The sequence below is a fragment of the Hydractinia symbiolongicarpus genome, chromosome 6, assembly GCF_029227915.1.
Source record: "Hydractinia symbiolongicarpus strain clone_291-10 chromosome 6, HSymV2.1, whole genome shotgun sequence".
NCBI lineage: Eukaryota > Metazoa > Cnidaria > Hydrozoa > Anthoathecata > Hydractiniidae > Hydractinia > Hydractinia symbiolongicarpus.
This window is the reverse complement of record NC_079880.1, coordinates 13,542,931-13,568,903: the sequence shown is the minus strand read 5'-3', so window position 1 is coordinate 13,568,903 and position 25,973 is coordinate 13,542,931. Positions and strand designations below refer to the sequence as shown.

Genomic DNA, 25,973 nt, shown 5'->3' with positions numbered 1-25,973 from the left:
ATTATATGATCGGTGCTCCATATAATTACTTGTTTCCTTGCTTGGATGCTATCACAAAAGAAAACAGCTTAATAACTTTGTCAAATAAATTATAATGAATATCGAAAGTTATACTTTAAAAGACAAAAACAAAGTTGTAGAATTTAATCAAGATTAATCTTTATTAAGTTTACTTAGAAGGAAAACTAATTTACATACAGGATGTGTCTCCGTCCTTTTAAACTAGATTTTTAATGTAAATGGCTCTTATGTATTTTAAAAGATCTACGTTAGAGAACTTTTGTAACACGTTAAAATTAAAAAATTAAAAATAAACGTAACATCGCAGTTCTTTATATGTGTACAAGTTGGTGGGAATGGATAAATTTCAACAACACCTTCTGTCTCATTTTCTACAGAGAGATATGAAAGTTATTTTGCACGATTCTGCAAATTCATTCGAAGTAACTGTCAGTGAAGAAGCAGCTAGGTGTTTCTCATCTGTAATGCGTGCTGAGTTGGAAAGCAAAAGAATAACATCTGGTTCTCAGGATTCTTCAGAAAGCCTTGTCACCAGCAGTGTGGCTTCTAGTAAACCTTCCAGGTCAAAGTTTTTACAAAGGATTGTTGTCGATGGCTTTCGAAAGGACACGGTAGAGAATTTTGCCCGTTGTATCCATGGTAACGGTAAAGATATCGAACTTGATTGGAAGTCAAACTTGGATTTGTTGCGAATGAGCAGTTTTTATCAGGTTGAAACATTGTTTAAAACGTGTGAGGAGATCGGCAAGACTTTCATTACTATTGATAATATACTCGAAGCTGTTGCTACTATGGAAACGTATGGTTTTTACTCATGGTGTGAAAGCTGTGTGACTGTTCTGTTAACAAAAGGTAACAGATTCTCTGAGTTTCGTAAATCTGACCAATGGCAAAAAGCATTACAGGATCAACCAAAAACAATGGCTTGCTTGCAGAATATTCTACTCGATAGTGTAATGTTGGACGATTCAATAATTCAATCGTTGGGTACTTATTATTGCGGTTATTGTCAAAATACTACAATCCTGCAAGAGCAACTCAAGGCGAAGATTTTCAATTAATCTTAAAATAAGCGTAAAAATAAGCGAGCTTTATTTTTAATTCATTATCGATGCTTTTATTTTTTGTTGCAATAAGAAATAAAACAAAATCACGTTTTTTTACTCGTTGAACCACTGCTATTGATTTTATGTAATAAATCCTCTGGTTGAGTATGTTATTCAATCAAATTTCGCTAAAAACGGGCTGGGGTCATTTTATTCAAATAAAGCAATGAAACCCTTGCGGTTTTAACCCTCGTCATGAGTAGAACTTGGATATCTATAGGTAAATTCAAGGCAATTGTCTCATATTCGCTTAAATTAAATCTCATAAAATTCTTCCAACAGTCTACTTCACAGATGTGAAGACAATGACTTTTTTAATTAGTCTAGGTAATACATGGATGGATCCAATTCTTAAAACTTTGCGAAACGTTGCATGGTCGGATCCAAAGTTTATGGGATAATCCTGGTTTTACCATTAAACTGTTTTATCATCAGAGAAAGCTTTGTAAAAATGCTAAAGAATTTTTTAATTGTGTTTTGGATTTCATCCCAAAATAGTTCTTTCAAAAATGATTTTTAAAATCTCTGATAACAATTTTGTTGTTAGTTAATTTCAAAAAATTGGATATTTGACAAGATCAAACACGATTCTTTAATTCTTTAAATAGCACGGTTTAAATTTTGTCGTTGACATCTACATTTTTTTCTTGCGTTTTTTGCGTTATTACTGCCTGACTGATTATTTCCTAGTAATTAACATTTTTTTCCATTTTGCAAAACTTAATAATCACATGCTGGTTTGCCACGTTTTGCTTAGCTGGAATATACACTTATGATATCTTTTACACTCCCTGTATTTTGCAGAATTCAACCTTTCATGCTTTACCTTTAATAATCGACTAGCTTATATAATAGCTAACTGTGTGTGTCTGTGACTTTTTGCAAGAATGATATTTGTTTGTCTCATTTTTTTACTGACAAATTACGACTATTTTGCTGGCGGTAATACATTAGTTCAACATCAATAACTGGAGAGACATTGTATTGCACATTTAAGTTTCACGTCTTATATCTTCCAAGTAATTGACAGCGAGTTACCTTTTTATACCCAAGTTTATGGTTGTTATAATAAAGACCCAAGTTTATGGTTGTTATAATAAAGACCAATACAGATGCCTGATTTGAAAGGAAAAATCATTTCATCTTATTTCTTGGCAAATGTTTCTGTCTTCAACCAAATTAAATTCCCTCCGAAGTTATTTATTTACGTCGCCATCAAATTAAATTTCTACAAGATTGAATATATTTGTTATCCATCAAATGATTATGTGTCAATAAACTGTCTGCGAATTTCGACACTTATATTTTACCTTTTAAACTTGAAAAATATTGGGAAGTATGATTCCAGTATGTCTCATTTACTCTTACCCTGCTAACTATCTGTTCTGGTCAAATTAAAGAATGTCAAGTAAATAGAAGTATATAGAAGATTCTGCTACCGCATTTTAAAAGCCACATACTTGCTGAGGTTGATTGTATGTAAAGCTGCACATGATGTAATCAACACCTTTTTTTGACTGGTAAACATTTCAATAAATAAAATTCATCTTAAAAAAATTATTGCAAAAATTTTTCGGAAAAAAAAATTCCCAAATTTCAACCAAATTTGCGTAATAATGTTTGAGCAAATTTTAAAGAGCATCGCTTCGTAAAAATAAACGCAAATAAATCTTTTTCCTTCAATTTGCGAAAGTTAATGTTTGCAAAAAGAAGATTTGACCAAGAATGGTCTTATTTTGACTTCGAATTTTTGCTTTAAAAAAAAAATAAAGAAATTGAAAAAAGAAATTGAATATGATTCCAGGTTTAATCTTTGAATTTTTGAATATCAACTTTTGTTGATTCGCGAAAGTAAATAACAAGTATTTTCCAGGAGCATCGTTTCGCTAATGTTTATGTACAAAAAACCTTTTAAAGCATGAAAATTTTATATTCCCATCACAAAAAAATATTTTCTACATTATTGTTGCAGTTTTCTATGAATCTCATCTACATCAAAAAAGACTTACCAAAAATTGTACTAACCTAACTCTAAATAAGGCCGGGAATATTTTCTAACCCTTATTTTATCATTCCACCAGAATGTTAAAATATCAATATGTGCGTCGCTTAGCAGACCTGCTCCATAATTTTGATTTGCAACATAATTTTTTTAAAGCTTTTTTACCAGTTGTTTCTTGCATATGGATCGTGTGCTTTTGAGAAACAGTTAAAGAAGTATTGGAGTTTTGATGATTTTATCAACCAGTCTGTTCCAAAACAGATGGGTTAGCATAGCTTTCGGAAATTGGTGCCACGTTGTCACTAGTCACGAACGCGGGAGATGACGTCTGTTTTTCCACTTGCTTCCAAGTGTCAGGCTTCTTCATCATATCTTTGAGTGGCTGCTAAGTACAATGAACACCTTGCACCAACCTGCCAGCCCACTTGGCTGATTCCTTCGGGTTATATATAATTTTCCGACATTACAGCTCGATAAACTACGTTTTTATGACAACTCTCAATACTGTCTATGGTGGTCTTATTCCACGAATTAACAAGTGACGTTGACACGATTCGGAAGAAGTGATGTGCGGGTGAAAACATATTTTGATCGGAACTGCGGACTACAGCCTTCACTTCAAATGTCCAAATCAATGGAATTAAAGGTAAAAGTGTTTTAAAATCATCATTTTTACAACTTTTGAAGTACATGTCAGACACGATAACACAATTTTCATTCACTGGAGAATATTCGTAACGGATGCAGGTAGCTACAGTAAGTACGCTGAACTACAAATGACCAAAATAAGCAGATTGACATTCGTCCTACTTTTTATTTTTGTAACTTTCCGCGTAATCAGCATGAACAAGCATCGCATTTGGTGGCATTTCAATCTTAAATTTGTTATTATTATGTTTATTTATGTCTGTTAATACTATTATTAGAATGATTGTCTATAGAAGTGGACGCCAATAAAGAGACATTCTTAAAGTCATCAGTTGGTATTAAAAAAAATTGGAAAATATTTCACAGGCTTTTTATACAATTGGTGCTGGTGAAGTCACATAAATACACCCTGATCAGTTCTCTTTCTCATTGATTTGAATCTCACTTTCAACCCCTGCATTTTCCGATTTATTGGAGTTGTGAAGAAGGCGATATTCTCGCACATATCACAAGTACATGATTCGTGTGGTGTTTGATTGAAAACTTATATTACTTGACGCTTTTAAAAAAATCTTATAATTTTGCGAATGTCAAGTCTTTATCAAGTAATCTAAAAACCTTTAGCATTCTTTAATTGAAGATTTCCAGTAATGATTTCTAGTAATTCCCAAATAGCCCATTGCAATACGGGTTTTGGGTGTACTGCTTTTCCCTATTTACTTTTCCAATGAACACAATGTCTTTTTGTCCTGGTTTTTGCCGTAAGATATCGGCTCAATCTAAGAACGTGAAAAAAGCACTCTTCCCCTCATTGCTTGCCAGGATTTGTTTTGGGCGTACACCACCTATCCCTCGGAATTAAATCTTCAAATGTTTTTGAAAAAATTATCTTTCTAATTTTTAAAGTTTTCTTGGGCTCTGTTGAAGACTCTTTTTCAGCTTGCGATAAGGATTGGAGTTTGGTATTTCTATGTTTAAAAGGTGAAGATGGGACTGGGCTGGGCGTTGATGTTTCATCTTGTGGATCTAATAGAAGTATGGAAAAGTGAAATTGCAACACAATATTACAATCTTCAGAATTTGTGACTTGAGCAGTTTTGACTTGTTTACTCTTTTTTACTTCAATCGAAATATATCAACTTCTTTGAAAAGAAACTTAGTAACCGATTTAAGGAATCGAATAAATACCTTTGGAAGATAAAACTTTCTTTTTTTACCCCTTTTCCCTATTTTAAAAAGAAGTCTTATCAGTTTGGATCATCATTTTTTTCGGATTCTTTTACTACCTGTTTCTATGTGTAATCTTCCCCTTTTGTCTAGCAATTTTTTCCAAAGTGCATCTTTAGCTCTTTTGATTCTTTATTTTTTGTTTCCATAGACCCTGCAACGCTCAGCGTTGGATGTTTTATTTCCTTTCTATAACTATCCTCTTCCCATTTAGTAAGTAGTTCTAATGTAGTTTGAGTCTATGTACACATTTTCTATAAGAGACATAAAATTTGAGCTGAATCTGACTGTTGCTTCAATAATATTCCCAAAGATCCCTGGCTTCTGACAAAGCTTCACCTTTTGTTCTACATATTTTTTGGCACATTCAATTTCATGTTTATTCCTGTTTTATCGAAAACAATATTTATTGCTTGAGTCTTGAGTTCCCCAAATGTAATGGGAATTCCTTCTTTTCCTTTTAAAAATCTGTATACATCTCGTACTTTCACCATTTCATATTTCTCAACATAGGGGTTAAAACGTAACCACTTTAACTAGGATTTTGTCTTGGTTCTACTAATTATTTTAATATAAGTCTCTGGATTTAAACACTGAGAGTCTATGAAGTTTTAACACTTCTGTCAGCAATTTTGTCCAACAAGTGGTACCTGTAAACTATTTTACTTAACTAGTTAGCCAGCTATTTTCTTCTCATATTTAAAAAATATGAAAATAAGACCAAAAACGCGTGAATGCATTCTCAACCTCAGAACTCTTTGAGATAAACTCGTTTTAATCTCAAACAGCTCTGGGGACGATGAATGCAAAACAAATCGTCACATAATTTCCGTCTGTCTGTACGCTATTCACTGGGGAAAAAATTGCGAAATCGCAAAATCTATTAGATAGGTTTGATAAATATAAATTCGACCTCCTTTCAAGGGTATTTTACTTTTTTAAAAACTAGATTACTCCCTGATAACACCGTTTAGTGGGACCAGTGCAGTGTGCGCGGCCCTTTAAATTAGTGTCGAGCAAAAATAAATAAAGAGCTGGGTTCGATAGTGTATTTCGCCACAGAAGACCCTGAAAAACAGGGTTGTAACTTTCCCATAACCGTGATATCGGAAGATGTTAAAACACAAAGAAGATTTTTATTTCGAGAAAACGTGTGTGGTGGCACGGAAAGTTTTACGCGGCCGCCATTTATAAAGCCGTTCCGTTGGTTAACTCTTGGTGCAAAACCTCTTTGCTTAGTGTTTGAATAATCGAGAACGGAACATAAACAGAAAAAATGGCGGCAGGAAATCACCGCCATACATCAGATTTGGATCATGAATATTTCATGTTCTATTATTTGTTACTACGTGTGATAAACCGATGCTTTTTAATAATAATAACGCATAAGTTGTTGAACGATGATAAAGTGATCCCAGAGTTACTCTAGTTTATAATTATCTAGAAGTAGTGTAGCCTCTAGCTATCAAAACAACCTAACCAACAGACATCATAGTACAACACAGATAACTAGCTACCTAGATAGATGGCAGACTCTGGATACTTTCCCTAACAAGGTAAATATATAAATTCTAAATGTCAAGAATGAACGCCGGCACTTGGCAATGACATTTTAGGTTAATGCAGTTGACAGTGAAGATATATACAATATACCAATAGAAAATGGAAGCAACTATAGAATACCCTCCCCCCCCCCCCCCCCCTCCCCATAAAAAAATTAAAACTATGTAACTCAGCAACGCACATACTTAGCAATACAGCAATGTAGATGCTCAGCTACGCAGCAATGCATCTACTCAGCAATACAGCAACGTAGATGCTCAGCTACGCAGCTACTCAGCAATACAGCAACATAGATGCTCAGCTACGCAGCAACGCATCTACTCAGCTACTCAGCAATACAGCAACAAAGATGCTCAGCTACGTTGCTACTCAGTAACACGACTATTCAGCAATACAGCAAAACGTAGATGCTCAGCAACACAGCTACTCAGAAAAATGGTTGAAAATGGTTTTAGATAGTTCAGAGGGATCTGAGCAAAAGTTTCGTTTTTAAAATTAAACCAGTTTAAAAAACATTATATAACATTATATAAATGTTTTTTAATAACTAAAAATATTAAATGAATAAGGAAACTATTTAAAGAACGAAAATTTTGTCATTACGAATGTATACACTATGAGGCTAAACTATAGAATCATGAAAGCGAAGTCGTTATATTGCGAAATGTTTAGTGTAACAAACCAACTTGGTATGTTTGTTGATATATTACTTCAGTTTAACTGACCAACTATGTGTTAATCTAGAAATAGTGAGCTTTGCGTAGCTGCGTTGCTGCTGCTATATTTGTTAGTTTATTTTTTATTATTGCGTTGCTGTGTTGCAGAGTTTTATAGTCTAAGGGGCTGTTTATATGAGAGGCGGGACGGGACGATTGCCGGGATGGGACGTTTGCCGGGATGATTTTATCCCGCCTTTATATGGAAAAAAGTGAGCCGGGACGATTTCACAACACAAGCGCCAAATTTAAATTTTTCTAAAGTATAATGGCGCGTCAAAACGAAAACAAAACAAAATTGCAAGCGAATGAACAGATTTTTTTAACATCATCAACATTGTTGTTGCAGCTCAATACATTGTTAATGATTTTAGCACTTCAATACACTCACTATAGAACTCTTTTAACTGCATCACTTTTGAGTGGAAGCAAAAGAAACTGTTGGATAAAAAAACAGAAAGCATTGAAAGAGCAAAGGAAAAACCGAATTCCTCGTTTAACATGGTTCAAACAAGGACGAGTGGAACAGTGGTGGTTGAACATGTTTTTTGATGTTCTTCCCGAGGAGGATTGGAAAAAGAACTTCAGAATGACAAAGGCTATGTTTACTGATTTAGTAGATCAAATACGCATATGAATAACTCCTGACAACACATCTCCAAATTATCGAGCCTTGTCTGCAGAAAAAAAAGTTGCAGTAACGTTGTACTACTTGAAAGACACAGGATCTTTGTCAATGACAGCAAACACTTTTGGCCTGCACATATCTACGGTGTCAAAAGTCATAAGAGATGTTTGTAACTGCATAACTTACAAGCTTGGACCAAAATACATAGCCCTGCCAAAAACGAAAGAAGAGATGCTTGAAAAAGTAGGAGAATTTGAGGCCAAATTTGGAATGACGCAAGCTTTTGGCTGCATAGATGGCACCCACGTACAAATTTTACGACCTAGTGAACATTCACAAGATTATTTTTCTTACAAAATGTATTTTTCTCTTAACGTTCAGGCAGTATGCGATTTCCGTGGCTATTTCATGGATGTTGATTGTAGGTGGCCAGGCAGTGTACATGACGCGAAGGTGTTCGCCAACTCAAATATTGCTGCTAAACTTAAAGATGAGGAAATACCCATTACTTATGAGGACATCCTGCCAGGCCGAGCCAAAGTTCCAAACTATTTGATTGGTGACCCTGCATACCCCTTGACACCGTACTGTATGAAAGAGTACCATAGTTGTTCAACAAATGCTCAAGTGTTATTTAACAACATGCTCCAGTCAGCAAGAAACCCAGTCGAGTGTGCTTTTGGACGCTTAAAAGCCAGATGGGGTTTTTTAGCAAAGAAAGTTGATTTAAAAATAGATTTTGTTCCTGTGGCAATCTATGCATGTTTTGTGCTGCACAATATATGTGAACTTAACAAATGTGTTATTGACCCTGATTTGGTGAAAATTGAAATAGAAAAGCATAAAGCAGAGACACAACAATTAGATTACTCTGTGTATTTAGGAAATCTTGCAGAGGGTGATGTTGTACGGGAAGTAATAACAAATTTTATACAGGACAGTCTTCCATACTAACAATTATATATATATACAATATATACAAAAAATGTAAAGATTTATAAAGTATTGCATGTTCTGTAAAAGGAAATGATAAAGGCTAAATTCAAACATTCGCACATTAATTTCAATAAAAAGTTTCTTCTGATACTGCTAAAGATTTGAAAGCCTATTATGCTCAATGTAACTCACAGTGAAAATATTTTTGTTTGTTGTTAATTTTTGTTAAAAATCTACGGATTAGAACGTTTTGGGCATATAGTTTGTTGGGCAACTAACATAACATAAATGTTTAGGCAATCAACATAATATAACTTTTAGGTTTGTCTGTGAACATAAACTTGCATCAATGTAATTGTTCCTGAAACACTCTCTGAACTATATACACATGTTTTTTTTTCTTCGTATCATTCCCTCATTAATGATTGATAATAACCACCGCCACTGGGATCGTTGGGACTTATGTTGTTGTTTTGGGTTACGATGCTTGAGACGACATTACAATTTGGATTTATATGCTGAAAATGGTGACGTCTACCATAGCTTTCATAATTTTGTGAGCTTGGACCTGCTTGCTGGCTGAATGATTGTGCCATCAGCTGCATGGAGTGTGACATAGTTTCGCTAATTTGCAACATAGCCTGGCTTATATTATTAAGTGCAGCTGTAAAGGACTCATTAGAATTTTTAATCATCTCTTGGAGCTCTTTACGATCAAATCTTTCTTCTTTTGCTTCTCTCAACAGTAAGGTATCACGCTGAGCAGATGACAACTTTCTCTCAAGTTGTTTTCTTTTATTATCAATAAGTTTTGGCACTGCTGATGCAGTTTTTGGTGTGGAAGTAACAATGAGTGAATTTTTCGAGACTGACTGATCACTTGATGACAAGCTCAAATTATCGTCATCTGCCTGATCTTCATATTCACCACTGTCAACACTATTAATATTTGCAGTTGGATCATCATGGTCAGATAACATTTCATTACTTGATTTTGTTTGATTCACATCAGCACTATCAATGCCATTGGGTAGGGGCTCTGTGTTTGCACTTCCACTCCAAAGGAGCTTCAAACTGTCATAGTGTTCATACACTAATCTGCCACAGCCACTACGCGTGCCACTAATTGCTGCTTTAGAAAATCCCTGCCATAAATCTTTTATTTTTTCTAACACTCTTTGGTAGCCTCTTGCTATCATTTTTTTCATTTCCCTAACATTTTCTTGGGAGAGCTCAGTGGAGGTATCCTCCACTGGCCCAAACACTTCTTCTTCATTTTGATATAATTTTGCCAACTCAGTTTGAATGACTTTGTATTGCATTGGTTTGTCTGCATCAAAATCAATGTTCTCAAACTCACACTTTGCTTTATAATCTAATAGACAGTTAATGAGGTTAAAAACCATTTCATCATTGAATCTAAAACACTTTTTCTTGGTTGGAACATCTGTTGGCTTCTTAACAAGTGCACGTTTAGCAGCCATGTTTGTTTTTTTCTTTCTATTGAAATATGCAAATATTACCTCGTTTGTCCCGGGACAATGTGTTTATATGGAAAAAAACGTCCCGCCTAAGCCGGGATCCCGCTTAGCTCAAGCGGGATCCCGCTCAGCCGGGACGGGACGAAATTGTCCCGGGACAAAAATTTTCCATATAAACGCAAAGTGATTTTAAGTTTAATTATCAATGAGAGCAGGATCCCGGCAAACGTCCCGTCCCGGCATTCGTCCCGTCCCGCCTCTCATATAAACAGCCCCTAATTTTTTTTATGGGGGTATTCTATAGTTAGCTGAAAAATGTATGCTAACATTTTTTTATTCCCTTTTCTTTGTTGTTAGCTCTGTCTTGTGTCCTATTGTTTGTGATAAAAGGATTGTTTTTTTATCTTCAAAATTTTCTCAACAAATAGTTATAGGTCCAAGTAGTTGAAACAGTACTCATGCTTGTAAAAGCAATCAATATAGAAAGTGTTGTGGAGCGGAGGGGACAGGGTCACAAGCGGAATATTTCACATGCCCTTTTCGGTTGAATCGTATAAAAAAACAAGTTCCTACGTGCTCCATGGTAATCGATCAAATGGTTTCATCTTTACCAAAGCGAAAAAAGTTTACTAATTATGTTTCACCAAATTAAATTTGGTGAAACATATCCTGGGGCTTTCTGCATTAGCAGTACCGCAGCGTGTTCCGGACGGAGTATTGCATGGGCCAGTGACATGTTTTGTAGAACCTAGAATATCAGAAAATGCATGGGTCAGAACCTAATATATCAGAAAATACTAAAAAAGGTTAAAGAAGGTTAAGCCCCATCAAAAATATGTTATGTTCGCGTCCTCAAGACCCTGCAAATATGAGTCCGCCGGTCTGTCGCCGGATTTTTTTCCGGAATTTTTAGATTGGAGCAAGTAAATTCGTTCTCAGGGCCAAAAAAGTATAGCGTCACTCGACATCGTTTGCAGACCCTTTTTCGCCGCCCCGTAAAATGTCAGTAACACAGGAGTACCCTAAACGAATTAATTTCTACAGGAATTGCAAGGTTGAACCCGTATCACACTATTGATGTCGGTCACATAAAATTATCTTAATTACTAAAACATGGCCATATGAAATTGCCGCACCAATGAATTCTTGTGAGACGAATTTTCTCTTCTTTTTTTCTAAACAATGACTGTAAGTAAGTCCCAAAATATATTTGAGAAAAATATGAAATCGTTCATGCTAATTAAGAGTTGTGGTAACCCAAATTTCATGACCTTTTTTTGCATTTGGATTGGAAAAAAATTTCTGTTTTTTTTCTGACTTACCGACCCGGGTTTTTATTACCAATAGTGAGTCAGTCGGAGGACGCGAACATAACATATTTTTGATTGCGGCTTTATTTCTTTATCGGGAAATTATTTCCTGGTTTAGAAATTATAAGATTTCCCAATAAGGATTTTTTTTAATGTGGACAGTTGTAGCTAGAACAAGCTATGTGAGGTGACATTCCTACTAGTTTTAGATCACATTTTAAAAATTTAAGAAGGAAGAAAGGTGATAGAAAAGGTTTTTTAGATTGCATTTTAAAAGGAAAAAAAAGTACGTTGTGCACTCGATATGTTACACTGTTCCATTCGGAGTGTGCAGCTATACGGAGTACGGCTCCGTATAGGTATGCGTATTTGGAGTATAACTTCGTATAGCGACATGTTTACTCCGTATAGACGGAAATATTTAAATATCTCAAAGCCGTGAGCTTTGAGAGTATAATGCTGAGACTGGTTTGGCTAGACATTGAAAGGTTACATAGAAATGGTTTTTTAGATTGCATTTTAAAAGGAAAAAAATATGTTAAAAAGTAATGCTTAGAATTACTTTAATAAATACGAAAGTTAAAAATTTTCTTACAATATACACTTATTTAAAATAAAAAAAATGATAAAGCAGAGATGTGTTTGAAAAAAAAAAGAGCTTTCTCTTTATTCTCATTAAAAAAACTTTTTTCTTTATTCTCATTATCACCTACCATCGCGACACATCGAGATGGATTTTGCACGATACTAGATTATGGATAGATCGTGACAATTTATTTTAATCTTTTTTTATTATTATAAATGCTGTACATCGCGTATCGAGGGAGTCCGCTCACGTTGTGCGCTCGATATGTTACACTGTTCCATTCGGAGTGTGCAGCTATACGGAGTACGGCTCCATATAGGTATGCGTTGGAGTATAACTTCGTATAGCGACATGTTTACTCTGTATAGACGGAAATATTCAAATATCTCAAAGCTGTGAGCGGCGCAGACAGCTTTAAGAGTATAATGCCGAGACTGGTTTGGCTAGAAATTAGCGAATGCAGCATGAACGTCGAAGTCTAAACTAAGCATTCTTATTAAAAAATTACTCTGAGCTATTCTAGTTTAGAAAATTGTGCCTAAAACAAGCAAATAATTTGTGTAAGAAGAAAAACGTCTAAAGCATGAGGCAAGAATGCAGAGTACCAATTCCGTAGATAACAGTTCCAGCTAATAAAAGTTCGAGTTAACAGGTGTTCAATTACCGGCAGTCCAACTGTATGATGTAGTTTACTATTTGCGTTTTGTGTAAAGTTTATTTTTATGGCTTCCATTATATTCATTCTAGGATTTATAACTTTGTTTTGTATATTTCTGTATGCAATAAAACTAACCATACAATCAATGACTTTTTATTATGTAACTTTAAAATCGTGTACTTTTATACCAGCCATTGTAAACCTTAACTCATTAACAATACATTGAATTCTGTTCCTACCAAACACAGGGAATTCCATGAAGAAAACAACACGCGTGCTACACATCACACGCGTAAATCTATTTTAGAAAATTTCCTTGTGCGTTTTCCCGATTTTTTTCCTGGTTTATTTCACTCTTATCAGTCCCATGAGTTTTCTTTAAGTGGTGTAAAAGTGCTAAATATATTAACAAAACACCTTGGTTCGTTGTAGAAAGTAATTTATAATAGGTAAATATACCCTATAATTAAATTTAAACAGTGGACAAAGAGACGCTGACACGTGCTACACGTTGCACTATTGAAATGGTCTGTCATTTTGTTTGTAGTGCTATTTATCCCCAACCTTGTTCCCAGGGTTATATTTTCTCTGTAGGTTATCTATTATCTATAACAATGGTAAAAATGGGAGTCATTTTTTCTTTATTGAGGTTTTATTTTAAATTAAATTTAATTTTTAAAAAAAATGTTCAACATACATTTAATTAACTTTTTAAAAAAATTTAATTTAACCACAAGTGATTATACGCTGTTTTTAATGATACAGTTGAAGCTGTGGATGTAAAATGGTTGATTTTTGGAATACAGTTTTTAATAGTTAAATGCTTAAAGCAGAGCCTTAAGCGGCGACATTAACTGCGCTGTAGAAAATCGACTTTTATAATTCCTTCGTTAATATTTGTTATTTTACGCAAGTAAAGAGCGTAATAAGCGCGTTCGTTGATTCGCACGCCTTAATAGCCGTTACGTGTGTGTGGGTGCGTGCGCGTGCGTGCAATCGCACGCGTCTCATTGAATTCCCTGAAACATTTCACACTCCGCATACTTAGCATAGCACACTCCGTATACTAAGCCTGTCACACTCCGTATAGCATACTTCGTATATTAAGCATGTCATACTCTGTATACTAAGCATGTCACACTCCGTATACTAAGCATCTCACATTCCATATACATAGCCTGTCACACTCAGTATAGCATACTTAGTATATGAAGCATGTCACAGTCCGATGGCATACTCCTTATAGTAAATTCTGCATACTCCCAATAGTGAATTCTGCATAACATACTCCCGGTATCTCACAATCTGTATGCCATAATCATTTTTTTGCAATCAAACTATAATGTTCCCACACTCCATATAACTACAATATACCTTGTATGTTTACGATGGATAAAAAGTAGGAAAATGACGTGCTTGTTTTTTTAACTTGTTCTTTATGGTGATTATTTTTCATTTTTTTTCAGAAATAGTTTTAAACTGTCATATATTGCAATATTTCCACTTTAAGAACATTCGTTGGCAGACTCCGTATAGCTAAACCAAACTCTGTATCGCAGCTATACGGAGTATTACTCCGTGTAGAAACCACACTCCGTACGTCACAAAACAACCTTTTTCCAGTACTATATTTTGCTGATTTTATACCAGCTAAAATAGTTAATTTTATGCTAGCAAAATTGATAGTTTTATCCCAGCTAAGTTGTAAATTTTATGCTAGTTTAATGGCACTGTTTTTTTTTTTTTTATGGGAGTTAGCTAACTCTTCTTAAAGTAGCGATAGCTACTAGCTATAGCTATATATGCTATCTAAGTTTTAATATTATTCCAGCTAAGTCAGCAGTCTTATGCTAGCTGGCTTTAGTCGGGAGTAAGGCTAAGAAGGAGTTTATTAGATGTAAATAAATAGTGATATACTAGCTGTACATACCCTTTCTTCGTTTTCTTGAAAATGCCCTTCTGTCCATTGCGACCTTATATATCGAACTTAAAACGGTACCTCTCCTTTAAGCATTCAACATTTTTTCAATCTGAAATATCAAAGGTCAACTTCTGTAACAAGGGGGAAATTGCTTCTCAATAAACCTCTGGTAAGAACTTCCTATATTTTCGACTGAAATCAATTTGTTATATGTCTATTCTTTCTTGGAGTATAGCTTCCAGAATATACACCAACATCATGAACTTGCCTCTGTTGACTTCAATATATTTAAACGCTTATGTAAAACACATTTCTTAAGCCTCTATGTATTGAAATAATCACTTGCCTCTGACTATTTGTTAGTTAGCTAAGTTATGAGTTCGTCAGCAAAAAATTAAGAGGCCTGGGACAAGCAAGCGAGTGTCATTTTGGCAAAAAATTTATGCTAATTAATTAACCTTTATAATATCTATGCATTGATAAAGTTTGAATGCACACCCCTTAACAGGTCTAAATTTACTGATGAAAGAAAATTTCTAAATTTGCTATTACTGAATTATGACATCACAATTCATGCAGCATAATTAAATCTGAAATTCCTTAAATGTGAATATCTTAAGAACGAAAAGAGCTTTTTAAAAAATTTAAAAAGACTTAGCTAACTTTTTAAGCTCAATAATATAAGTCCAACATCATTTTATACCTTGGATTTCCTTTAAACATTGCCAGACCCCGGAAATTATATCCTAGTGTATATGCCCTTCGTATTACTGATCTTAAGGTGAGCAAACCACTATACTTGCTGTGATTTGATGTTATTTAGAAAGAGCAATCATCCCTTTTTATAAACAAAATTATCGCAGCCAAAGCGAGTTGCAGCAAGTGAAAATCAAAGCAATCAATCAATTTATCCTAATTTTATGATTTAATTTCATGATGTATACAGTATAAATCTTTACATGGAAACCTTTAAATTCAATCCTAAATCACTTTTTAGTCCTCTAAGCATAAGAAGAAATGTATATATTCCCCAAATTATCACCTCAATAGTATTGTATGTAATATAGATGTTTTTTTGTTAAAGGAATTTTGAAGTACTTTTACAACTTTGACTCGCCTCAAAGATTTGCATGTCAAATTCTAAATGATATATCCACTTTCTTGTTAAAACTTCATATGACTCCACATTGCTTTTTAATTTTTTTTGTTTCTTCTCGCTCAACCACCATCTTGGCTATCTTCGACCTTTTTTGTTAAAAATTTTCAAACTAGCTCCAGTCTTTTTATCGACATGTGACCCTATTGCTGACTGTTATGGCCAGGAGAGATGACTTCTTGCTACCAGAGCAAAAGAAAATTCTCTATGAACGGTAAATTTCAAAGGACTTTTATTGGAGACCCAGGTTGTGCATGGTTTTTATTATTACTGGTGCACAGGGTATATTGCCAATTATCACAGCCATCACACTGAACTATCATTACCTAATAATATTGACTTAAATGTATATATCAACAAGTATATGTAGTTTAACAATAATTATATATAGCAAGATACATTTACTTAAGGTATTCATTACAGAAGAACATATCATTGCCTATTTCAAAATCATTTCTGCTCCACAGTGTATAGTGCCAATTATCACAGCATTAAGAACACCTTACGTTTTTTTTTCCAGAAGGATATTTGGAGATTTTGCAGGGATCTTGGTTTTTTCATCATCTGAAAAAGAATAAAACATTGATTACTTTCCTCATTCGCCACCATTTGCTACAAATATTCCCAAGTTGATTTTGTATATCTTGAAGGCTTTCTTTAAGGGTTGTTTTCCAGAGTTTTCTTCTTTGCTTTTAGCATTCTAGTATGCTCCTGCTCTATGATTAATTATATGATGCTGTGGGCATTGCTGTTGGTTGGAATATAATAGTCTGCAATAGCCTGGACTCTTGTCATTTGCGTTTCTGTCAAAAGGAAAAATCTTCCCATGCTTTTGATAAATACCTGTTAAATAATGCTCTAAAGTTTGTTTTATTTAACCCCAGTGACACAAAATTTTACCCCATCAGTCAACTTTGAGAAGTTTGACTTTAAGGGACTGGAAACATCAATTTAACGTTTACGGTAGAGTGTGTTTTTGCACATTTACTGACTCCCAATCTTCAATTTCATAAAGCAACAACATTGGTCTATCAGCATTTTGGTAAGGGATTAACACAAAAAAATGTTTAAAAAGTTAATTACCCTTCGTGTCTCTATTGTTTTAGCACACGAACATCTTTTATTCACAATTGAATTTATTTGTTAAAGTATCTCCGATTTTGTAAACACTTATGCGAATGTTATTGTTCTGCACACGAAAGAAATGCTATATCTTTTGTCTATACATCCAACGATTTTACAACGAAAATATTTTTGATTTAAAACAAAAACAAAAAACAATTATTCATATTTAATTGCGCTATTCTCTCATGACATTAATTACGCAATTGTTATAATGTTTAAAGATGTATCATGACGGTTGCGATATGGATTGCGAAAGTCACTATGCATCGTGAAAATCGACCCCACGATGGATCACGACCTTCACGATGCCAAAAAATTTACTATCGCGACAGCATCATAAATCGTGCGCAACGCGCATGATACGCGATACACGATGTTAGGTGTCCTGATTCCAGTACTGTATCCATCCATCTATTTGGTGTGACAGCATAAAATGTGTTTGGCAGACCATTTTCTCCTCTCCAAGTGGACTAAAAGTTTTTATCTGGAAATATGATCAAAGGTTCAAGAACTTCAACAACAGCGTTGTTATGTTTTTCTTACTGGCCCTAAATGATAGCTTGAGCGCTGGTTGTGTTGTTGGACCTATCACCTGAAAAGAAGCATATAGTATAATATATATCCTGTAAATACTCAAAAGGGAAGGATATGACTTTCAAAATCCCTTCTAGCTTGTCAAAAAAATTGTAAATTACGAAAGGATTGGCAGTATTAGACTTTCCGGAAATGCAAATCATTGATACTTTTTTCAGAGAAAGTTAATTTTTCTTCATAAATGACTTCATCCAGTCCTTCCAGGGCGGTTTGATACGAATGGTGTGTTGATATCATTGACTGTCACGTACCGCTTTACTAACTTGTGATAAAAAGAAAACTTTATAAATAAAAAACAAACAAGGAAAAAAAGATGAGCATAATAAAGTTGGTTTGGTGTACTATGAAATACTTACTCGTATCTACACTAATTTTGGACTGACTCCATTTTCACAAACCACACCAATACACTTTTTCAGTTCAACTTCCTCCTATTCAGTAAAAACACATTTTCAACCAGCTTTGGAAAGTGACCTTCCTTTATCCATTTCTTTGAGGGAAACAGAAGCAAAGATTTAACAACTTTACACCAAAAAGAAATTTTATATATAAATATAAAAGCAAGGAGAAATAATGAAACTTATTGTTGTATTATCAAACTTGCATTACAATACTTGATTAAGGTTATGTTTATATATACCTCTTTTGCAATAGGCTTGCATAACGCCAGTGCTTTATGCATATCATCCTCTCAATCCTTCTCTTAACTATGTTATTTGCCATATTTGTATAATTAAAATACCAATTAAATTCCTGGTATATATGGTAAAACTGAATTACAACTTTAACAACACGTTCACACCTGAATAATTTTTAATTATGAATGAATCCGATATATACATTCATGTTCACTTTTGATTTATAAAAGGCGCCATTCGCAACAACCCTTATGTCTGATATTTTTGAACATGTTCTAATATTGTTCTAAAATAGTTGCAAAGTATAAGGCTCCATAAACTTACTCTGATTTTATATTTTTGAACATGTTCTAATATTGTTCTAAAATAGTTGCAAAGTATAAGGCTCCATAAACTTACTCTGATTTTATATTTTTGAACATGTTCTAATATTGTTCTAAAATAGTTGCAAAGTATAAGGCTCCATAAACTTACTCTTGATTTTTAAACGTTCAGCTGGCTAGCCATTTACTTATTGCAGATTGATCTTTCTCTGATGAAAGTGTGGGACGATAAACCACATATAAGTTTATGTTTTAGCAACTGTTCAGCACCTCTTCAGCAACTGTGTAATGTAAAAAAAAATTGTATATGTATACATATTTGACTTTGTTATGATGGGAAATTTTCATTATATGCTTATACATTTTCTTTTTAGAAATAAAAAAGAAAATTAATATTAAATAAAAAATGTCTGACTACAGTTCTGATGATTATGGTATGTTTTCGAACTTGTCCTGTAGGATGAGGATGTTTTGGCAATATATATATATACTACTTCTATTATTTCTTCCTGGACGGTGCTGTACCCACATTCTAAAAAATCATGGATAAAAACTTTTAAAAATCTCATCCAATGTGTTGTTTTTTTCTTCTGTTAAATGCTTGTCTAACGATCAAATAGGAGTTTTTTAAGTATGGTTGATTACAGACCCTTTTATTAATGATACTGGAAAAAGGCTTAAAAATTTATGTCCAGAAATTTGCTGACTACCTTTTTAAAAGCAATAATTTTTGGTAAAGTTGAAAAAAGGCTTTTTTCTGTTATAAAAAGATTTTCCCAGTCGCACTGTCTTGTTATTTTCATACTTTTTATACTTTTTTTTATTTTAAAACCAATGTGACCTCAACCCAGAAGAAATGTTTTCCTTTTTGTAGAGGATGATGAAGAAGAGTATGTGCCAGTTCAGTTGGAAGAATGCAATAAATGTGGACGAAAGTTTAATCTTGAATCATTAGTAAGTCACTTTGTTGAGATGTATATATATGACGATTTGTGCAAGAATGTCGAATGGCAAAACCGGTGAACTTGAAAGTAAATACTATAAGAAGAACATAATAAGTTGACGTATACTCTTTCACGTTTAAATAAAACGCTGTGAATTTCTTGCACATAAGTGTTTACTGTACCAGCAACAACTTTAATTAAGCATAACTTCTTTTTTCGGACATCAGATGTTAAAATTTTGTAACTTTTACAAACTTTATTGGGTTTTGCTGATTATTTCCTGAATTGACATTTGCTGCCCTTGTTTTCTTAATAAATGGGCTTTTCAAAAAAAATCTTTTTCCTAAAAGCCAACAGACAACAGTGTTATTGTGTAGCTAAACTGTAACGCAAACTTGTTACCAACCTACCCATTCTTCGATTCATACCAATACAACTGACCAGGGTTTTTGTATTATCAGGACTAGAATTTGTCATTTTGCAGTCAATATATATGACAATTTTTTAAGTACTGACGTAATTTTAAAATTGTTTTTGTAACACATTTATTGAGTTGTACTATCATTGTGGTAAGCTTTAAATCACAAGCATGCTTAGTTTAGACACTTATGCAACTGATATTTCAGCAAAAAGAGCTTTACTGAACTTTTTTTTACTAGAACGATTTTATTAAAACTGGTTACTACTGGCTGGTTACTCCTGAAAAGTAAGGACACTATAAGAACAATGGATAGGCTGAAATTTTACAGATTTTTTCTTTTTTCTTAAAAATCACAAAAAATGTGGATATATATTACAAGACAAAAATTTTCTAATCAGCTGGTGCGAGTTTGCAAAACTTGTTATTGTTTTAAAAAATTGTGAAATGGTGTAAGACTAATATAGATTGGAAGAAGTAAGGACCATACTATAGACTTGGTATGTGAAAAAATAAAGAACACATTTAAAGCCAGATTTCCTGGATTTATAATATAAGTTAAATCAAACAGCTTTTATCATCTACTTTGTGTTCCCCTATTTCTCCTCTAACTTTTTAGGCTCGCCATTCTAAAATATGTGACAAGGTTAGCAAGCCAAGAAAAGTATTTAATTCAAGGAAGCAAAGATTACAAGGGCTAGAAGCAGTGGACGTTAAGAAAACAAATGTCACACCATCAGTTGTGCAAAAGGTAAATTCTCACAAGGTAACCTCAAGTCATAAAAATTTCTATAAACGCACGCCTTCCGTTGCTCAAATTGGAGCTTTATGCCTTCGCAGGACCATCATTGATTACAGTTCTATTAGGAACTGAAGAGGCTATTCTGGGTAAATAATAATATTTATTGAATGCGTGTAATCTAGAAAAAGTCATAAACCATCTTCGGAAAGTCATGGATTTTCTGTTTCGAAAGTTTTATTTTTAATGTGGGTGAATACTTGTTAACGTTAAGTATAGGTGTTGTATGGTATGTGGTTCACACTCATTTGACTTTGGTTTTTCCATCTGTTACCTTGAGTTCCATACCATTGCAGCAGGAAGAAAAATTAGTCAATTTATAACCTCGTGTTTTGTGGTCTGAGAATTTTTTTATGTTCATCGTTAAAAAATTGTTAAATTTATTTCAAAATTTTTGCGGCTACCTGGTGTCAGCGTTATGTTAAGTTTGTTGTTGTGAGGTTTAAGATATGCGACGAGATATTTAATTTTCATTTAATGCATCAGTGTTTATGTTTCTCAAATGTTTTATTATTTTGGGGAAACGATTTAGGGAAACATTTCATAGTCTGATTATGGATGTTTCTTCAAGTTTTGCACGGGCATTTTTCTTTTACAAAACAACTGGAATGTTCATCTGTGCTTTCGACCTGACTTTTAGTACTTCACTATTTTTACTAAATATCAATTTTTCACTTTTCAGGATAGAATATAATTTATTTTTTAAGATTAAAATCACCAATATTTGAAATATCTTTGCAGACATTTCTAACGTGTCTATATGTGTGTTGTGTATGAATTTGTACAAGCTATTCTTGGCGTCATAGGCACCTAGAAAAAAGGACTGGAGACGACAACATGAGGAGTTTATTAAAACCATCCGTGCAGCCCGAGGTGTTACTGCAGCTCAAAAAACTGGAGCAGCATTACCCCCTCCCCCATCGCCGACTTTTAATCCAGATTATATCCAATGTCAGTACTGTAATAGGAGATTCAATGAAAGCGCTGCAGAAAGACATATCAATTTTTGCAAGGAACAGAAGTCACGTTTACCAAAGCAGTCTGGCGATTCGAAGTTCTCCGCGAAGAAAGAAAAACAACAAAAACGACAGCAGGTTTGTTAGTCCGTTTTTTCTATTTAAATAATTTTAGTTCAATTTATATTATCTTAATTTACTAAAATATATCGAAATTCGAGTCCGCGGAACTAAAAAATTAAAGATAAGCCAAAAAATATATCAAAAATGCCAAAAAATAAAAAAAAATAACTTAGAAATACACGACCTTACAAATGAACCCATAAATTTAGTCCAATGCTATAAGAAAGGATCTTTGAACAAAAAAGATATAACGCTTTTTTTACCAGCTTGTTTAATCTAACACTCCATTAAACAAAAGCTAATTGACATCCGATTTTGGTTAACAAAGAACGTTTTTTATTGGGGGCGGGGGGTATTCTATAGTTTTTCCAAAGTTGCTTGCCATACATTTTTTCGTTAAAAATGGAAGTGTAAGTTATTGTTAGCCAGTATGTGACGGCAGACATGGAAAACAAATGTTCACACATATTAGGAGAAGTCACTGCATTGTTTCAGATGTCAACGTAGTGACTTCAACCGTTTCCTTCCGTCACCCGTCTGATAATGACATGCGCGAAGTAGGTCGAAATATTACGATGAGAAAGATATGAATGATCGTAACAGATTGTTTATAATCATGGATTATTAATACACACTTATTCAACTATGCCTCTAAAAGAAACTATATTATTGTAATCTTTTTATATTTTAGTATAAGCCGCCGATGCCTGGACAAAGGAAAGTCTCTGCAGAATCTCCAGTAAAACGCAGAGGGGGATCTTCCGGACCCGGTATGAAATATATATTACTTCTTTGAGAGCTCATTTTTAGGTCAAAAATTGGTAGAAATATATAATACTTCTCTGAGAGTTTATTTGCAGGGCAAAAATTTGTTTTAACCTGTAAAATCTGTGTTTTTTTCTGGATTTTTTTTCTGTTATCATTATTGTGTGGTGGGAGAATTATGTTTATACAGTGTCTTATTATACAATTTCCCTTTCGAAAATACACTTACACCTCAACAATGGCTTGGTGGAACGACGAAGCTGCAAAAAACCAGCAGTTTCCTTCCGTGAAAAAATAAAGAGGTTACTATAAAATGCAGTCTCTTCTTTCCTGTTAATAGTGAAGTTGTGTAGTGTTAAAATTGTGTTTGTAAAAGACGTGTCTTGTGTCTCTGCATATTCGTCAGATATACGTAAAGCATTGGTCTAACTTGCTCTCCTGCTACACAAACCGGAACGCGGTCAGTAGATGGTTTCAACTGGGCTGACAACACTACATTTTACTCTAACCCAGTACTGAAAATGTCTGTACGTATTCTCTCTGTTAATACCTGCTTTTATTAATAATTTCCCGTTTAGTTTCTTCGCCCGGTGCAAAACCTGTAACCTCACCTGGACCCATCAGAAGGAATATTCCACTTCCGGAGAAAAAATCTAAATCAGATACCGTTATAGCAGGGAGAAGAAAAGGTAACACCTCTTCTAAAGCCTTATTTAAAAATAAACTCTATAAAATTGGTGATATTGACTGACACAACATGATAGCAGTATAAAGTACTGTTTACATTTTGTCTCAGAGTGCCCGACTGAAAGTCATGGCTTCAATTCCCACCTAAAAAAGCTGCGTCGTTAACTAGTTGAACAGAAGATTTAGACGATTCTGTATGAACAAAATCATGGGAACTCATTGATTCAATTTGGATGGCACCTTCCTTCTTCCCAACCTGCCAGACTTGTAAAGGCTTTTTTTTCACTTTTCAGCTCGAAATGACAACGATGAACGTCCGCTAAACACCAACTCGAGATATTCAAAAACCAGTTCAGGATTCTCGAGTCCAGGTTCTGATAATGAAAAACCAAGGTCAGGAAAAAATCGTAACGGGTATGTCCTCTGCAGTCATTTTCTTTGATTCCACCATACTACGTACAAACTTAATTTTAAGGGTTGTTTACACTAGTGAAATAAATCTTTCTTTTCTCACTTTAAAACTTTATTACACTCTTCTTTATTACCTTTTATTACACTTACACGTAAAACAATCTACTTCGTAAATATCTCTTGTTTTTATATCGCCATAAAATCGCAATAACTTTAGTATAGTTTTGCTTGTGTGAACCAGGTTTTATCGTGAATCTTAAAACCGTTGTTAAATTTACTTTTTCGTGGAGCCAATGATTATTTTGATGATTTATGTGATTATGGCTTTCAAAATTTTCTATTGTTGATTGATAAAGTTTACTAAATTTACGATAGTGACCCGAAATGGTTCGAAGACTTGAAACGACACGATTCTGGTAAAAACGCACGCACGCCGTCAAACTATGACGAATTGGATTCTGGGATGGATTTAAACGACAATTTTACTTATCGAACGAATAAAAAAGAGCATCCCGTCGGAGTTGTCAGACCATCCTCTAGAAGCAAAGAAAGCGGATTGGGCGAAGAAAGAAACGTCAGTGCCGGCCGTCGCAAAATGGCGAATTTTTGTCACGATTGCGGAACAAAATATCCGGTAACGAACGCAAAGTTTTGTTGCGAATGCGGTGTCCGAAGAATGGCTCTGACGTAAACATTATTACCTGTTCATATCTTCTTTCTTAAGTTTCATTCAGGCTGCATAAAAAAAATATCCAAAAATTCGAGTAACCTCGTCCTTAGAAGGCTTAAGCACAAGGTTTTTTTTTTTTATTTGTAGTTTATTTATAGAATTCTATTTGTTAATAGCGTATAAATATTTGTTTCGTAACCGTGTGTTGTAAATATTGGCGAATTGATTTTTACTTTTACCATTAAAAGAGTTAATTATAGGTATATTGAAGATTCTATGGTACTTCCTTGATTACCCGAACAGGACACAACTAAGCCTCGGGCAGCCAAACCGTTTTTTCATATGTTATTGCGCACCAGTAACGCTATTAAGCTTTACGGTGTTTATCGCTCAACTTAAAAATAGAAGTTTTCACGACTGTTAATTTTAAAAAACTTTAGAGGTGTAAATTTTTGCAATTTCAAAAATTTTATTCATCATTGTAGAAAATAAAGTTTTCGAAATAAAATATGCGGCAATTTCATCGCCTCAAAAAGGAGAATTCTTAGCGCTTTTTAATTTTGCGAAAATACTGAAATATTGCGAAAAAATTTCGTCTTTAAGTTATTTTCCCTGTTATTTTGTAACCTTGAAAATTTGGGTGCAGAAGACTTTTGGGTAAGTCTACAATGCAACAATAACTCGTGAGTAATTAAACTTTTTTGCAGCTATTTGTCTTTTATGTTTCTGGTGAAGAATTTATGATGACAGTGCTTTTTATGTTGTTGAAAAAATGATCTTGAAGTTTTTTCTCCATGTAAATGAATTGATTATATGATGAATAAAGACCCTAAATGCTAATTCTATGTTTCTGAGTGCTTGGGAAAACCTATGGAAAAGCTTAAAAAGCTTGGGAATGAGGTTGGAGATCATCGAGGGCGTCAATTATTTGACGAGTAAGGAACTGTTTAAACCAAGTGTTATATCAGACCCAATTGGAAATTTTGACCAATCGCAATGATTTATTCACTGTCGCCAAATCTGCATTTTAGGCTGTTTTAATTTTCGTAAGTTGTCTTTCGCCGATTGCAACGTCAAAGTAAATGATACTTCTCAAAAAAACAAGAAACGTTGTTATGAAAATGGACAGGTTATACAAGATCGGCCAGCGTGTTGGAAACAAGCATGTGGGCAGCATAATGCCGTGTATCCGTTCTCACGGCATTTTGCCTTGTTGATGAAGTTGGTAGCGGCTCCGTAATAACGGCTCAGAGGCCACAAGACTCTGAGAACCAGGTTGCATAATGCCGTGTACCTGTTATGGAGGTGAATTTGCCCAATATGAAGGGGATTAAGCTCGGTAAATAGGACTGGCCACTTGGGCGGCACCTCACTGCATCTTATTATAAAATTGAGTCTACATCAACCTCGTCCCTCCAGGGCATCTTGTATCTTTTCTGACCACAAGACGGCGGAAATTTAGGCCAACCAACGTAAGAAGGATTTGGCTTGATTCGTCAGCACGACAGTCCGGCCTGGTGGAATAAACTTTGAACAAAAGCGAAAGCGTAAAATTATCATC

General features: G+C 34.2%; 2 protein-coding genes across 3 annotated transcripts; both read left to right on the top strand.

The window, feature by feature from the left end:
• The first annotated feature begins 6,391 nt into the window (after positions 1–6,391).
• LOC130647093 (zinc finger C2HC domain-containing protein 1A-like) lies at positions 6,392–24,682 on the top strand. Of its 2 annotated transcripts, none has more exons than XM_057452822.1 (9): positions 6,392–6,560; positions 19,014–19,073; positions 19,514–19,593; positions 20,621–20,767; positions 21,607–21,894; positions 22,571–22,649; positions 23,223–23,333; positions 23,625–23,745; positions 24,118–24,682. In XM_057452822.1, exons 2-9 carry the CDS (start codon positions 19,046–19,048, stop codon positions 24,431–24,433), a joined length of 1,170 nt encoding a protein of 389 aa, XP_057308805.1. In that variant the 5' UTR covers positions 6,392–6,560; positions 19,014–19,045; the 3' UTR covers positions 24,434–24,682. The 2 variants fall into 2 exon arrangements, with proteins under 2 accessions (XP_057308805.1, XP_057308806.1); XM_057452823.1 differs by having other exon boundaries at positions 6,395–6,560; positions 20,621–20,752.
• LOC130648059 (putative nuclease HARBI1) lies at positions 8,020–8,865 on the top strand. Its single transcript, XM_057454079.1, has one exon. It carries the CDS (start codon positions 8,020–8,022, stop codon positions 8,863–8,865), a length of 846 nt encoding a protein of 281 aa, XP_057310062.1.
• Positions 24,683–25,973: the final 1,291 nt, after the last annotated feature.

Excerpts from the sequence above, each read along its gene's own strand:
- LOC130648059 (XM_057454079.1), top strand. The coding sequence starts at position 8,020 with ATGACAGCAAACACTTTTGGCCTGCACATATCTACGGTGTCAAAAGTC.
- LOC130647093 (XM_057452822.1), top strand. The coding sequence starts at position 19,046 with ATGTCTGACTACAGTTCTGATGATTATG. Across the intron at positions 19,594-20,620 it reads AGTTTAATCTTGAATCATTA|GCTCGCCATTCTAAAATATG; the intron begins GTAAGTCACTTT and ends CTAACTTTTTAG. Across the intron at positions 20,768-21,606 it reads AAAAGGTAAATTCTCACAAG|GCACCTAGAAAAAAGGACTG; the intron begins GTAACCTCAAGT and ends TTGGCGTCATAG.